This window comes from Orcinus orca, chromosome 10 (genome assembly GCF_937001465.1).
Source record: "Orcinus orca chromosome 10, mOrcOrc1.1, whole genome shotgun sequence".
Classification (NCBI taxonomy): Eukaryota; Metazoa; Chordata; class Mammalia; order Artiodactyla; family Delphinidae; genus Orcinus; species Orcinus orca.
Window position 1 is genome coordinate 35053104 of NC_064568.1, and position 16803 is coordinate 35069906.

At 51.2% G+C, this 16803-nt stretch overlaps 1 protein-coding gene across 14 annotated transcripts in view; it reads right to left on the reverse strand.

Annotated features, from left to right (window-relative positions):
• The window catches only part of CACNA1D (calcium voltage-gated channel subunit alpha1 D), a 318762-nt gene that overhangs the window by 83613 nt on the left and 218346 nt on the right, over positions 1 to 16803 (reverse strand). For 9 of the 14 annotated variants that reach the window (XM_033424608.2, XM_033424607.2, XM_004267920.4 and 6 more), the window contains exons 10-15: positions 7157 to 7244; positions 6809 to 6868; positions 5815 to 5841; positions 1714 to 1874; positions 533 to 758; positions 195 to 402 (exon numbers count right to left, since the gene is read on the reverse strand). In XM_033424608.2, the coding sequence (XP_033280499.2) occupies positions 195 to 402; positions 533 to 758; positions 1714 to 1874; positions 5815 to 5841; positions 6809 to 6868; positions 7157 to 7244 (770 nt within the window). The remainder of the gene's footprint in view (positions 1 to 194; positions 403 to 532; positions 759 to 1713; positions 1875 to 5814; positions 5842 to 6808; positions 6869 to 7156; positions 7245 to 16803) is intronic. The other 5 variants (XM_004267921.4, XM_049715246.1, XM_004267922.4 and 2 more) reach the window with 1 other exon arrangement.

The following is a 16803-nucleotide window of genomic DNA, read 5'->3' on the forward strand; positions in this document are numbered from 1 at the left end:
GTGAAATCACAGCACGTAGGTTGGGAGTGAGATGCAAAACAAATGACTTAAATGGCACAAAATGAATCAGAGTGTTATTAGGGCAGAGGTCACTAATACAATAACAATGGAGTGTTTTGTCTTATTGATTCGTGGACAGATGAGAAGGCATCCCCTAAGGTGCAGCCCCAGGGAAAGGATGGCGGGGGACCCACCTGGAACACCGTTAGAAGCGCTTGAGGGAAATTATCGAAGGTGCTCCGCTTGGTTTGGGTCTCGTCAAAATTAAACTTGCCGCCGAACAGCTGCATCCCCAGCAAGGAAAAGATGATGATGAAGAGAAAAAGCAGAAGCAGCAGCGAAGCGATGGACTTCATGGAGTTTAACAAGGATGCCACCAAGTTGCTCAGGGAGGTCCAGTGCCTGCAAGTCAAGACAAGCGGGTGAGCCCAGAGCGCCACCTGGGATGGAGCAGAAGGTCCCCCAAGCGGGGACAGGGCTGCCCACCACCCACGTTCAGAAAACACTTGCAGTGAGATGCGCACGTCCTCACCTGGTCACTTTGAAAATTCTCAGGAGCCGCACACAGCGAAACACAGAGATGCCCAGAGGAGACATGATTTCCAGTTCCACCAAGATCGTTTCCGTAATTCCTCCACACACCACGAAGCAATCAAACCGATTGAAAAGAGAGACGAAATATGCCTGGAGACCCAAGCTGTACATCTTTACAAGCATCTCACAGGTGAACAGAGCCAAGAGGACTTTGTTAGCGATATCTAGAAAGACAAAGGGGCACACGTCCTCGGGATCTCATCATGGGAGTGGCTCTGACCTCTCCCTCCCCGCCTCCCTCTCACCAGCCACTGCCAGAAGTGCCCCAAGAACCTCTGCCCTCGTCTTTGCTCTCGCCCCAATTACAGAAATGCGGCAAGAACGCTTATGGTCTGCTCGTCTGTCAGGCTCTGGTCCTACTTCTGGCTACTACCCAGACGTGTGCCCCTTGGAGAAGTTCCTCGGTTTCTCTGGGCCTCAGTTTCACTGACTGTAAAGTGGGGAGGGGCAGTTTACCACATAATCTCTGCTACTTTCGAGGCCTAAAAGCCTACAATTCTGCATTTAGGTCATCACGTGGTTTTTGTTTGTTTGTTTCAATCAGTAACAAAAAAAAATCTGTCGGATCTTCCTTACAGCGCCATGATCTAAGAAGCAGTTGCCTGTCAGGGTCACTTCAGAAAATGCCACCCAGCAGGCTGGAGAGTCAGACAGAAACAGATTTGAGCTGATGTCAGGCAGGGCTTCACAATGGCTCATAACTGTCGAACTCAGAATGGGATGAGCTCCCGTACCACCCTGCTGGGGCAATGGAGGTAGGTGAACAGCCACCGCTTGCCAAGAAAACTACAGAGGAAAATAAAGCTTCCAGTGGAGATGGGGAGAAGGGATGATGAGGTCCCTTCCAGCTGCCTGATTCCTTGATCCCAGGTTGTCACAGGGTTAAGACAACGAGCTGCTCTGGAGTTATCAGCTTCGAGGTGCTTCACGCACCACATGGCACAGACTGCACCCCCTCTCCAGGTGCGCCCTGTGCTTGGTTCTGCCGCCTTCCAAGCTACTGCTCACTGGAAATGGTCCTGGATGCTACCCTATGTCCATCAGAAAAGACTAGACTGCAGTCAGACAGCCTCAGGGATCCCCTATTCGGAACAGAAAGAGAACGGCTTCTGCTTATACCTTGAATCTGTGTCAGCCAGTCAGGCTGGTTGTAGTGCTCAGAGGAAATGGTTAAGGTGTTGAGAAACACCAGGACAATAACCAGCCAGTAAAACGTGACAGACTTCACGGCAGCCCTACACCTTCTGCGACTGAAGCGGTTCCAGCGGCGCCAGCGTCGGCTGAAAGAGAAGCAAACGTCACTCCCTGGATGACAGATGCAGCACCTGATCAACATCACTGAGGAGTAACTGCACTCTGGAGGTCCCAGCTGGGGTCAGGGTGCAGGGAGGAAAGATGAGAACAAATGGCATAGAAATGACCAGACCTCGTAAGACAAATTACTTTGGTTTTAAAATGCAACTTTTAAAAGCACAGTCTTGACTTGATCATGCTATCAGTTTCCTTCCTATGGCTTTAGATAACCCCATAATCTGTCATATGCAGTCCTCAAACCATTAGGAAATCTAGATATTCACAGAATCATGAGTTCGTACACATATGCAGTTCACATGCCCACCTCGAGGCACGTGGATCTGTCCGAGCTCTCAGGGCAGAGAGACCAGCTTATCATACACATCTCTCGCAGCACCTCAGTCATCATGTGGAATTTACCAGGCAGCGAAGTGCTCCCAAACCCGAGTTTTCCTTTTAGGGAAACTTTCAGTCCTTTCTTAAATCTGGAGGTTCCTCTGGAGCCGGAGAGAGCTGTCGACGTTGAGTACTCCTGAGTCATCAGGTGCCCTTTCTAACTAGGGATGCTCAAAATACACCTTCAGGAGAAAAGCTAATATTGAATCATGTTTCCATACAAATAGAATGAGCTGAGCCAAAAAGACAAGTAGCGTGTCCTCTACCAATTCGCAGCTGCAGTACGTAATTAGAGAAAGTATTCTTTCCCTTAGCCTGTCTCCCTATAGGAAACGTTCCCTGCCACAGGATGGCTTGGTGAAGGGGGTCCCAGGGAAGGGCAGGCCGAGTGGCAGTGTCAGCTCTGTCTAGCCTGTGCTCAACGATGGGGGGTGGTGGGCGCTTCCTTTAGGTGCTTGAGTCAGAAGAATCTCCAGGCTGTGTCCAGGGCTGTAGCCCTGGCCGACTCAGCTGCACCGATCTGCTAAGAACACTGTAACCCAGGGGCCAAAGAAAGAGTTGTGCCAGCTCTTTGGCAAGACCTGGAACAAGCAAGGTGCATCTGGTTACTGCTCTTGCTATGTGGTTTCTGATGGTAATGGCAGCTGGAAATATGATAACCAGCATAGAAGAAGTCCACTGAGGACACTAAAAACTGTCCCCACAAGACTGGGTTTCTCCTGTGATGCATAATTCAGTACACATAAGCAAGGCGGCCTGAACAAGATCCAGCCTTGGTGGGTCTATTCACGCTGCAGTGACAAGTCACAGATGTCTCCCAAATCTCGGGGACTGTCTCATCCCCACAAACCCGGCACTAGGCACGTGGAGGTGAAGGCATGGTCCATGGCCCCTGTCCTTGAACAGTATACCGGGCTGTGGCAGGTAGTTATAAATCCACACCAAGTGTTACACCCAGGGTACTGGGTACAGGAGCAAAGAGAAGGGAGCTGCAAGGGATCTTTGGAAGAGTCGGGGAAGGCTTCTTCAAAAAGCTGAGGTCTGGGCTGGCTCTCGATAGCTGAGCAAGAGTTAGCCAGGGGGAGCGGGCAGGGCACTCCACTCAGCTCCCCCAAAGAGACTTGTGTGGTACACTTGATGGCTTGAAAGCAGTCCAGAATAACAAAGTGCAGAGTCTGGGAAGGGTGTCAAAACATGAGACCATGTTTTGGTGAGCTGGGGGCCAAATTATGAAGGAATTTAAATGCCCTCTGGCAACAGGAAGTCCATGAAAGGGCTTTTAATTTTTTTTCTTTCTTTTTTTTTTTTTTTGGCCGCGCCCCACAGCATGTGGGATCTTAGTTCCCTGACCAGGGATTGAACCTGTGTCCCCTGCATTGGGAGTGCGGAGTCTTAACTGCTGGACCGCCAGGGAAGTCCCTTTTTTTTAAGTCAGGTTTACTGAGATCTAATTCACGTATGGTAAAATTTACTCTATTTAGTTCTACAGTTTGTAACCACAATCCAGATGTAGAATATTGCCATCACTCAGTAAAATTCCTTCATGGCACTTTGCAGTTAATCCACTCTGCTCACCCCAGCCCCAGAAACCACTGATTCGTTCTCTTTCTCTATTATTTTGCGTCATCCGGAATCCTGTGAACAGAATCATACAAAATACAGCTTTTTAAGACTGGCTTCCTTCACTTAGTAAAAATTCATTTGTGATTCATTTGTGTTGTTGATCTCTCAGTAGTTATTTATTTATTTTTTTTTTGCGGTACGCGGGCCTCTCACCGTTGTGGCCTCTCCCGTTGCGGAGCACAGGCTCCGGACGCGCAGGCTCAGCGGCCGTGGCTCACGGGCCCAGCCACTCCGCGGCATGTGGGATCTTCCCGGACCGGGGCACGAACCCGTGTCCCCTGCATCGGCAGGCGGACTCTCAACCACTGCGCCACCAGGGAAGCCCTCTCAGTAGTTCTTTCCTTTCTTGTTGCTGAGTTTTAGTCCATCATAGGGATGAATTATAATGTGTCTGCCCTTTACCATTTGATGGACATGTGAGTTATTTACAGCGTTTGGCAATTTTAAATAAACATGTAAATGTTATATTTATAAATTATACACATATAATGCTTATGAATATAAACATTCATGAAAAAATTTTTCCTGTGTAGATACCTATCTTCACTTCTCTTATATAAACACCTTAGAAGTGGGGTTGCTGGGTCATATGGTAAATATACGTTTGACTTTATCAGAAACCGCCAACTTGCTTTTAAAATGGCTGTGTCATGTGACATGGAGCAATGATAAGAATTTTCATTGATCTGCATCCCTGTCAAACGTGGGATTGCCAGATTTTTCAATTTGATCCATTCTATAGATGTGTCATGGTATCTCACTGTGATTTTAATTCTCATTTTCCTAATGACCAATGGTCATTTCATGTGCTTATTTGCCATCTCTATCTCTTCTTTGGCTACATGCCTATTAAAAATCTATTGTCTGCTTTTTATTGGGTTGTTTTCCTATTACTGACATTATTCTTTATATATATTGGGTACTAGTCCTTTATCAATTATGTTTTGCAAATATTTTCTCTTCCAGTCTACAGCTGATCTTTTTCTTTCAAAGAGCAGTAGTTTTAATTTTGATGAAGTCCAATTTATCAGTTTTTCCTGTTACGGCCAGTGCTTTGGGTGTTGTACCCAAGAAACTTTTGCCTAAGCCAGGGTCACTAAGATTTTCTCCTATGTTTTCTTCTAGAATATTTACAGTTTTTTGTTTGTTTGTTTGTTTTTTGCGGTACGCGGGCCTCTCACTGTTGTGGCCTCTCCTGTTGCGGAGCACAGGCTCCGGACGCGCAGGCTCAGCGGCCATGGCTCACAAGCCCAGCCGCTCTGCGGCATGTGGGATCTTCCTGGACCGGGGCACGTACCCGTGTCCCCTGCATCGGCAGGCAGACTCTCAACCACTGCACCACCAGGGAAGCCCTAGAATATTTACAGTTTTAAGTTTTACATGTAGTTCTATTCCATTTCAAGTTAAGTTTTGTATATAGTGGTAAAACACTATTTCTAACTGAAAAATAATACTTATATGGAAAAGTATCAAACCATGGTATACAGTTCAATGAGTTTTTACCAACAGACTGTGTAACCTGCACCCAGAGCAAGAAAGAGAACATTACGAGCAACTCAGAAGACCTCCTGAACTTCCTTCCATGGAAAAGCTTTAAGCAGAGAAGGGACAGGAAGTATCTCTCTTAGACAAAGGACGCTGGGAGGGGATGTAAAGGGTTGATGAGTAGGCACAACGTTGCTCATTGCTGCATCTTATTGGTCTGTCTGTTTTGGAGGGAGAGATCTTTGGCACCTACTACACTGTTCTCCGAGGCAGGTACTTACTGTTTACTGGGCAGATTGATCTTCTACATGAATGTTAGTGCCCACAGAGTGATACACCAAGTCTAGAGCAACTCTATGTAAAATTCGGAAGTCTGCACATAAAAAACCCACACAGGCTTAAGTACAGAAAGAAGATACTGACCTGAGCTTGGACTTTGAGATGGCTTGACTGAAAGAAAGACAAAAAAGAATATGATTCCTGTTAGGAAGTCTTGAGGCTACGCTCCCCCCACATTTCAGCAGAGATATCATAAAAGCCATGCACGGAAGCCTGGATCCAGCACCCCCGGCTCCCGCAGCGGGCCAGCTGGGGTGAGCGCCGAGCAGGGGGCCAAGCAAGAGAAGACTCTTAGCTGCCTGAGCAGCCCTGGCACAGGTGGTGATGCCAGGGGTTCTTCTCCCCTCACCCAAACTCCTCACACTGCAGCCAGCAGGCCCTCTCCCGCCCACAGCTCAGCCTCGCATCTCAACAGCAGCACATGCTGCTGCTACTACAGCAAAAGGAGCCCTGGGCTCGGAGTCCTAGCTCTGCTCGTCACTCACTGCGGGAGCTTGGGCAAGCAGCGCACCTGCTGGAGCTTCAGTGTGCGCATCTGTAAAGTGGCAAGGCAGACCCATTCCCCGCCTACTTCATGCTATCGTAGGAGGGCAGAGCAAGAGAGAGGAGGCAAATCTACTCCATAAACGGTTGAGTTTCCTGCTCCGAACACATCATTTTTATGAACCTCTGCCAAGGAGATCAGATTCTCTTAAAAATGACGCCTGTACTCAACAGACATAAGACCCAAAGGACACCAGCAGAAAGCAGACAAAACCGCGCGGGCCTCCCCCAAAGCAGGCGATGCTCTGCACACTGCACGCTGCTGGTGCACCCGCTGCTGCAGCCCAGCTCGTCTAGAAAAAAGCCAGTGGGTGTTAAAGTGACGGCATCCTCCACGGCTAGGAGAGGGTGGTGCAGGGCTCCAGACAAAGTGCGTGAGCCGAGGAGGGCAGGGTCTTGTTATCCAGCCACTATACGTGAGGTGGGGAGACCCCGTGAGTGAAGGAAACTTAAACACGTAGCACATTCTATTCTGCCATACAAGCCCTTCAAAGCACTGACGCCAGCACCAGGCTCAGAGAATCAGGCCTTTTACCCCCACCGCCGACACCCAGAGGGCCCGGCCTTGGTGGTGCCTCTTCTTCTCCACCAGCACCTAGTAGACACAGGGGAATTGCTGGGTTACCTGGCTCAGCCCGCGGCAGGCTCCACCCCAGTGGGACAGACCGCTCTGAGGGAAGAGGCAGGGGAAATGCTGGGGGTCTGGGGCATCTGGGCTAGGGGAAGGACCAAGGGGTCCAGGGTGAGCCCGCCCCACCCCTCTTGCACCTGAGGCCATGGCTCCAGGGCTCCCCTGAAATCTGGGTGTCTTCCTCATATCTGCTTCTCTAAGAAGCCAGGAGGAGCTGAGAGTTCAGGGCACCCCCCCTCCCACCCCACTCACCAGAGGCTCCCACAGCAGCCTTGGTTCTCGCCTTCCCCACTCACGTTCTCCGTGTTCACAGACTCCGTCTCACTGGTGGGCATGCTGGCTGTGGGGAGAAGAAACGCTTTAAGTGGTACCACGGATGCACTGTGCGCCCGGGGACGGGACAGATGTGATCTCTGCCTCCAGGCCGACCCTTGGGGAATCTGGCAAGAGGGCGAGGAGGGTGATGAAGGGTCCTCAGGGGTTTGACTGGCAAAAGGAAATGCCAAGAAGCCAGGCGCCTCCACAGCGGGGAGCCCTCATTTCCGTGATCTGCCGAGGACTTCCCACATAGTCCCCCGACAGGAAGAGATCCTGCCCATCCAACTTCCCAAGAGAAGAAGCCTGGGGACCAAACTGAATCCTGCCGCCGTGCCTGGCGCCAGCTTATTCGTCTGATTTCCAGGTTTGTGCTGAGAGGCCATCAAAACATCTCAGTTACAGCTACATCTTTTCTTGTCCCAACAAGAAGTACTCTAGAAAATCTGTAAACAAACCTAATATTTCACAAATTCTTATTTTAAATATACTGAAGGAGAGGAGGTATTATAGAGGGAGGAGTGCATGAAGGTACCAAGCATAAAATCTCTCTAAAAAATTAAGAATTTGACTCATTTTCCGTTAATCTATCTGATGTTCTTCTGCCCAGCTTGTGAAGCCAAGATGCAGAAGGTGCCGACCAAAGACACCGGCACTAGCGCACCAAGAAGTAGCCTTATGGGGAGAAGAAGGTTTTCTCTCAACCAGCGACCAGAAGGCAAAGCTGCCTGTGGTCCCAGTGCTACCAGGGTCTCTGGGCACATCTCCCTCCCCCATAGCACGATCCTGAGCAGAAGTGGAAGAAATGTTGAAATGCACCTGCTAGTGTCAGGTGGCCCTGGGACCCACCCAGAGCCACCATCTGGCACACGGGTGTTTTTTCTCCTCCACTTGATTCAACCCTAGAAACATCACGGACGTGTGCTGGAGACCAGGCAGCAAAGGAGATGCGGGACGCAGAGAGGGACTGGGCTCTGCACCTGCCCTGGAGGGCCCGTGGGAGAGGCAGCCCCCCGGTGGACTTCAATCTACTGTGACAAGAGCTACCGCAGGGGTCTGAGCAAGTGCGGTAACGACTAATTCTGCTCTGGGGTTAGGAGAGGTGGTCAAAGGTTGAAACACAGGAGAATCACCCGAACCCATGCACTTCTTCTATTCCTTGATGCATAACTTTGAACTGCAGTGACCTTATGGTTTTTATAGACCTAACGGTGCCAACAGGAAACCCTTTCCCCCTGCAAGCTCTGCCCATATGGTTCCTCTTAGGAAGGACGCCTTGGTTTCAGCTGTAAAACCCGGCAGTGGAGCCTGGAGTGCTGTGGGGCGGAGTCTGAGACCAGCTCAGGCACGCAGGGTGAAGGTGCGGGACCAGCGAGCTCTGTCTGTGCAGTGCACGCCTGCGGACCCTGCTCAGCGGGAAGACAGGGTGTGAATGGCAAGGATGGACGCAGACCTGACTCGAAGGGCCCAGAGAGCTGAGAAACATCTTTTCTGACGCACCGAAGAAGACCCCTTCCCTTCTGTGAGCACCCAGGGAATTGAGCCTGCTTGCGAGGGGTGGGGCTCAATAGCTACCTCCAGGCACATTTAGGCAAAGGTTTCAAAAGTGAAGACAAAATGATCATTACAGACCCATATAACACAGCTGGTATTCTCACAGAATAACCTTTTTCTTCCTTAGTTAGGTCGAAAGAAACCAGCTACAAACTTTGATTCACTCTTTCACCATTCCATGCAAAAAACAGACAAAAACACCGCCCGCCCGCAAGAAAAAAAAGCCCACAATCCAGTCACAGGAAAACCTTTAACAAAAAGCTCCATGGAGAGATAGAAACACACACACACAGGAGGCTGCTCATGCAATTCACTCCTCCATTACTGTTCCATGCTCTGACTTCAGCAGAAAGAGCAAAAAATCCTGAGTCAGCCAAGTTCACTGTCAGAGGTTCCTCCTACAGGTCACCCTTATCTTCAGGAACCGTACAAAGAAAAGCATGGTGGGAGACCCTTACAAACGTGAGCATGAGTCGTCTTTGTGGAATGCTTTTCTTGGTGCTTAGTGCCACCACTGAGAGGACAGAAGTTGAGAGCAGCATGGGGCGGGGGTGGGGCGGGTGGGTGAGGGCCCTCGGCCTCAGTTAGGTCCTGGCTCTGCCCTGGGCAGTCCCGCCTCTCTTCAGGCTTCAGTGTCCTGCCTGTGAAGTGGGGACGCTACCTCTAGACTCCTGAGGGTCACTTCCATCTCTAACAGTTTGCCACTTCATGGTTCTAATACTAACCACTGTTAACCATACCGTAACTTCAGTCACTATTTCCGAAAGAGCAAACTTCTCCTGAACGGGCGAAAGCTTTGTGGCTTTTTACTCCCATGATGACATCAATAGAGTTGCTGCATTTCATTGCTAAAGCTTGTTTCTCAAATGATCGGATCCAAACAGATAAATTACACCACCCTGCCTATGGGAAGGGGGGCAGGGGGCGGGGAGGGACATCATTTTGCATTTCTGGCTCTAGGCCAACTACTAGTGAATGAAATGTACAAGCTGCTCCCTGGACTAGGGGTGGGGGTGGGGAGATATGAAATAAAACCGAACTCCCCAAGCAGAAACTGAGGCTGCACTGGTGGAGAGAATCCTCCTGCTTGCCAGGCGGGCTCCATCCTTCAGGTGGGATGGCACAGTGGTTAAGGCGGGCTCTCAGGTTGGCCAGGTCTAAGTTTAACCCCACACTTGTGACCGAACAACTCCAAGGCTTCATTTTCTCATCTGTAAACTGGGGAGTACTTAACCTCACAGGGCTGTTGGCAGAACTGTACGAGGTGAGATACAGAGTGGGTCTGCAGTGTCGGGCCATCAGTGAGGCCCATAAATGATGAATCCATCATCTCAGAAAAGCTTTCCTGGAGCTCCCTGGAAGCAAGGCGACACTCCCTAGTTGGTCCAAATCCAGTGTCACTTCGCCCTGCCCACTTCTACTACTGCACAGAGGATTCTCTTTTGAACAGCCTTCTGCACTTCTGAACCAGCCTCGGCCAACACCCGTGGTTTGTATCTTTTCTGTCTTAAACTGAGTTATTTCTCATTTAGCCTGTTGTATGGACAGCAACTTTTCTGGCATCACTGACACCTACAAAGCCATAGGTCCCTAATAAATAAATCTGTTCCAGAATCACGTCCCTAGGGCTCACGAGGAGGAGAAGAAGGGGCAGCTGGGGGAAGAGAGCAGTGACCACTCCAGAACGTGGTGACCTCATTTGGTCCTGGAAATGGATCTGGATCCAGTCCCTCCCCCCCAGGCCGAGGAGCCAGGCTCTGGCCGGGGCCCTGGCACCCTTCCCGTCCACTCCAGCCTCTCCCTGCAGCCAAAGGAGTGTTTCCTTTTCCAGACATATAGAAGACACAGGGCCCAGTGGGCATAACCAAGGAGCCTGTTTGTACATTAAAGCATTTCACCCTTCACTTGCACCAGGCATTCATTTGTTTAGTGCTCATAAATTGCTATGGATTTCACTTCACTTAGCCCCAATAGGATCCCATCTACGTTTTAAAAACTCAAGACAGGAGAATCACAGACTGTTAGAACTGGAAGGGGCTTCTGAGATGACATGAACAAACGCTGTGATTTCACAGATGAGAGAACTGACCCACTTGCCTTGGGACACGCAGCTCAGATGTGTGAGGAGAAAGCTCTCCTGAGCCCCTGCCACCGTGCCACACCACCCGTGTGGCTCTGGTGCATCCTTCAATACACTGGTGTATGTTTCAGTATTGGTACATGTTGGTATGTGTATGGGCATATACTTAAAACTCCATAAATCAAAAAGTTCCAAAAACCAAGCAAGCGTGTTACCCACCAGCCTTGCTGTCTGGTCCTAATTAGCCAGACCACTTCCAGGAGATCAGCCCAGCAAATGTGGGGAGTACAAAAATGCAGGTGGCACGGGGACTACTGGGACTTCATAAAAATGCAAACAGAAAGAATTATAAAAGCCCAAGTAAGTAAACCCAAGGACGAATTACCAGAACATGTGCCCCTCTCCCTAACCGGCTGCCGCAGCATCAGATCTGCCCCATTCAGGGTGACCTCTCTGTCGCCTTGAGCAGGGAGTCAGCATTCACTGCTGACCAGCGGCTAGGCCTAATTAGGGCTGCAACAGAGAGACCCCCTCAGACCTACAGGCACCAGATCCTCCTGCAGAAGAAGCCGGGGCCATCTGCATGCAGAGAGGCTATTAGTCCTTTTCCTTTACACGTTTCAGGAAACTTTAGAGCTTTGTTGAGGAAGTTTTCATTTTTAAAACATGAATTTGAAAACACTTTTCAATGACTCCAGCTGAAACCAGGCACTAGAACAAGCCTGTCGCCTGTGCCAGGATGCTGACTTGCCCTGCAATCTGCCTGCGGAAAATCTGGGGTAGCTCAGGGCCTATGCTTTGCAGTTGATTCCAGGTACTGGGATCTCTGGGGAGAGCTCCAGGGCAGACCCTCAGGCTTTGAGTGTGTGCGCGCTGAGAAGGGGCCCAGAGGTGCTGCTGTCGGCGAGGGGATGGTGCCAGGCAGCCAGGAGCCCAGCACACCCTGGACTGCAAGTGAGAGTTGCCAGGGCCACCCAGGCAGCCTGGGCTCGGCCCCCGCTAGGAGCACTCTCTGTGGATAGCGGGTCACACTATTTCTCTTTAGGATCTAATTGTAGGGCCTGGACGCCATCATGGGTAATGCCACACAAAATAAACCAGGGAAACACGCTGTTTCTCAGGCTAGCACAACACCATCCTCACCAACGTGTCAACATTCCTCTATCTACCTTCTCTCTGAAGGACGACGTAATTCTCAACTATATCTGCCTGGTTTGTGAATTCAGAGGGAAGTCAACACACAAGAACACGCATGCACACGTGCATGGGTACGCACGCTCAGGGGTCTGAATGAGCCTCTGTGTGGGTCCAAATAGGCAGCCCCCAAATTATGTTCACTACTAACAGGCACAGCAAAATCTCAGACTAACTTCCTTGAGCGACGGAGGCTACCGAGCCCAAAGCCTCTAGGACAGATGTCAGAGAAGCTCGGTCTCTGCCATCGGTGGTACGGGGACAAGTCCCCTTTCCTCCCGGGGCTTAGTTACCGAATCTATAAATGAGCTGTTGGGCAACTGCACCTCTAAGACCAATTTACCTCTGACCTGACAGAACTGCTGTAAAGAGGAAACACCCACAGCCTGTCTGATTTCACTCCCAGCAGCAAGGGGGTTTCCCTTGCATTCCCCCACAGCTCAGCAAGGAGAGCAAGACACGAGCAGTACTGGGAAGCTGCTGCCCACCCCTCAGGAGGGTGGCCAGGAGGCCAGCAGTTGGCCCATGAGAACTGGGTCCAAGTCACCTCCGGGCAGAGCGCCCTGGAGAGTGGAACAGCACAGGAGGGAGCAGCCCCCGAGAGACCTCTGCCAGCCACGGGGCCAGGAACCACGGGGACCCTTGCCAAGTGAGCCTGGAGCTCGCCAGCCTCCTCTTGGGACAGCCTCGCTCACACATGTCCTGGGCCTCTAGGACCCTCGCTCCCCTGTTCTCCACGGGCCAGGCTTTCTTGCACTCTCACGGGTCTCTTCTAGCACTTCCCTCCACACCCCAGCAGCCTAAAGCTTCTCACTCTTTCCTTTCAAAGGCAGGGGGTGGTGGTGAGGTTAGACAGCTGAGCAGTGGCAGGATCATGGCTGCCTTCCTTGGGGACAGGGGCTCCAAAGGCAAGATCTCGTGTTTTTATCTTATTTTCATGACAAGCACGGGCAGTGCCACGACATCCCCTGGAGGAATCTGCCTGTGCTTGCTAGTGGTAACGCGCTCAGCCGTCACAGGGTAACGGACTCTCGTTGCTGTAAAGAAGCCAGGCTCGTGTTGGAGAATGTGGGCCAAGGCCAGACCAAGGTTTCTGTGTCTGAAGCAAGAATCGTGCCCTGAGAGCAACTGTTTCTGTATGACCAGCGACATGGGGAACACGGCATCCCGACAAGGGCTCCGACCGCACCGGCACCACCAGGAATGCCAGGGGCCTTCTTTAGGGTTCCTAGGGAGCTCAGTCAGTAAAAGACCCCCCGACCCCAACAAAATACAGAAAGTTTCCTGAAAACATTAGGCTGCTTCCTCTTCCTGCAGACCTCAAGGCTCACCCAGAAGCCTCAAGAATCCTTGAAAAGCCACGAGGCCCAAGCCCCCGCTAAGGACGGTGGGCATCTATGTGCCCAAGGAGGGGTCTCTGCTCCCCTAGGACGGGAACCACTCATCTGCTCGTGATGGCCCACCGGAGCTGGTAGGCGTCAGTCTTTGAAAACTTATTTCTCGTGGCCATCACAGTATTTCCTGCTTAGCTGAAGCCCATTTTTCCTGCGGAGGCCTTCAGAGCCGCACCAAGCTTCTTCACAAACTCTGCGGGCGCTAAAGCTGCGAGAGTCAGCTCTGTCTCTGCCCCCAGACCTGCTCCCAATCCCAGGCAAGTTCCTCCTCTCGGGGCCACCACGTGCTCTCAGAGTGACGAAGGGCTCACATCTCACACTCAGTGTCCCTTCCCACTTCCGCGCCTTCTGAAGGGAGTTAGGAATCTAATACAACCTTCATTCGGCCCATCCAGGACTTGTTCAAGTCCAGTTCCCATCACCGCTGCGCTCAGCATTCCCACGAGTGGCTGAGACCACGCTTCAGCAAACAGGGCAACGTGAACCCTCTGCTCTCCTGGCGGCTGGCTTTGTGTCCCTAAGTCTGAATTTTCTCACACAGACTCCTCCAAAGTCGTCTGGCCAGGGCTGACCTCGGTGACACTAACCAGGAGTGCACAGGCAAAGCCTTGTGCTGCTGTGGGACCACAGGGGTGGCTCGGGCAGGCAGGGCAGGACACCAGTTGTTTGCATAACTGCCCTGCATGGGGATGGTCCTGACGCCAACCCCAGGGCTTCTGATGAGGGGCTATGTTAAGCATTAGTCTAGAGCACAGATAGATACTCAGCTGTTTCCTACATAAGCCCTTTCCCCATTCCCACTTGTAAAGGCAAGGGCCCCCAAATCGTAGCATCCTAGAAGTCTGCTTTTAACTTCATTCTCGAAACTGACACTACTAGCTTTAGCCTGGTCCTGGGCAAACCAGCCAGAGATTGGAAGACCCAGAGGCCATGTGAAACATGTAACCTGGAAAAGAAAAAAATCAATCAAATAACACCATTGGAATTTCCAAACAGTTTAGATTGAAAAGCATCATTTGGGGGAAAGTGTTTAAAAAGTCTGTCTTCCAGTCTAAGAATATTCGTGCGGAATTAAATAAATTTTCTGAGTTGGTTCAGCTGCTTCTTTAAAAGGTACAGTTCAAACAGAGGAAACTGCAGTGCTATGTTGGCTAAGTCACACATCTGGGGGAAAGACAAGAGGAAAACAACACGGCCAAGTTTCAAAGAAATCAAATGAAAACATAGGCATCTTACAAACACAGCACACAGCACATGCACCTCACACCATGCCCGTGTGTAAGGAAAAGGCATCAGAAGTCTGGGGAGAAGAGTCTCCCAAAGAGAAAGTTCAATCTCAGCATTTTACCGTGATCTTTAGCCCTGTGTTGGCGAAAGCCGCAAAACCTCCTTTTCTTCTTATCCTCCTTTAGTAGGTCGGCCAATGTGACCCCTTGGGTGGAACACAGGCAATTCCATTATGCTTCAGTAGAGAGCAGCAACAGCGATGCCAGCAGGCCCGAAGACGCCAGAGGTGGCCCCATCCACGGGCTCTGATACACAAACCCCAAAACTACCCCCCTTGCACGGAGAAACCTATAGTTCAGGGTCTGACGGGGAGAGCGGACGTGCACCTTCTGTAGCTAGTATACATAACGCCGGTCTTCGAAAACCTGTCCTAAATAAACAACCAACTAACCCACTCTGGACAAAGGTTCCCAAGGTCTGGCTTCCCCTGTAAGAAGGGCGTTAGGGAGAGGGCACTTCAGCAGGAGTCTTGGGTGCCGACTGGCTCTGTGAGTCCAGCCAGCATCACTATATGAGGCAGGACACTAGGGGTTCAAGTGGTGGTCTCTGGACCTGGACAGACCAGGTCTAATCCCAGCCCTGCCACTTACTGGCTGAATGACTGGGGACGTGGTACCTGATGGTGGTACGAAGGTGAAACCTTAGTTTCTTCACTTGTAACAGGCTAATAACAGTTGGACCTGCACTTCACAGAGTTGTTCTAAGAGGTGAATTGTAAATATGGTGAAATACAGCGATACAAGCATTGGCGGGGCGTAGTCAACCATGACAACTCCCCTGTGGCCAGTGGGTCACAAGAAAATGATTCTAGGGTCTCCAGCCCCACGCAGCTCTGTGATACAATGGCCACTCTGGTGTAGAGGCCACACGCCCCTGGGCAGTGCAAGGGCAGCGAAAGGAATGGCGGGTGGGCAAGGGCGTGGGGGAAACTTGCACGCACGGCTGGTGGGAACGGGAAGTGGTACCGCTCGGCATAACACGTCCATTTCTGAAACGGGCCTCCTCTGGGCCCCAGCAAAACCCTTCCTGGTAATCGCTCCCATGGGACGAAGGGCACGGGTGGTCGCACAACTGCTGCATTTGGGGGGATGAGTGGCGGCGAACAGGCAGACTGTGGCAAAACCTTGGCTGGAATCCCAGCTCTGCCACTTAGCAGGCATGCGGCCCCGGGAGGCTGCTTACTCGTCTTCCTCCTCTGTCAAGTTCTGGTCTCAGAGCTGTGTGAGGAGTAACAGACTCACGTACCCACTGCCTTTAGAGCAGTGTCTGGCACAGAGGAAGCCTGTGACAGAGATTATCTGGTGCTATTTCATTCAACAAGTAACCACTGCGAGCTTGTACGTGTGACAAAGACTGTGCCAGGGGCCAGCCACCCCGTGCAGAATAGAAGCAGACCCCATTCCTGCCCCCACGGAGCTCCCAGTCTCGTGGCAGAGGAAGGGAGCAACCAGACAATCACACAAACAAGCATAAAACTCCAACTCTGACAACTGCTGTAGCCTCCACGTGCCCTATAGACTACCCAGTCCATTGCGGCAGATTTAAACTGCCACTTATTGAAAATAGCCAAAATGTTGTCCAAAAAAACACAGAAAGATGTCTACGGCACACGGTTCAGTGAAAGGGGCAAGTTACAGGACCATCTGTGCTGGTCGATCTAACGGTGGGGACCAGTGAGCGTGCTGTCTGTGCAAATGCAGGTTCTCGTGTGCACAGATGAGGCCGGAAAGAACAGGCCCCCGTTGCCACACCTGCTCCCCTCTAAGAAGAGGGATGAGAGAATGGTCTTATTTTCTAAACTTTGATATTATATGAATTTCTTACAGTGGGCAAACATTGCTTATGTAATCAAAGTATATTAAAAACAAACACCACCCTGAGTCGGGACTCCACAAACCTGGCTGGAGTGCCCGCCTTCCTTATCATGGTGGGGCAACCATCCCCAAGTCCGTCTCCCACCAGCTCCTGTGAGGCCAGCCCCGGGCAGACGACGGCTCCCAGTACTGCCCAGGGGAGCGGGTGTCTGCCGTAACTCCAGCACCGGGCCCTCTCCAGAGAGGGCGGCTGTCCTGGAT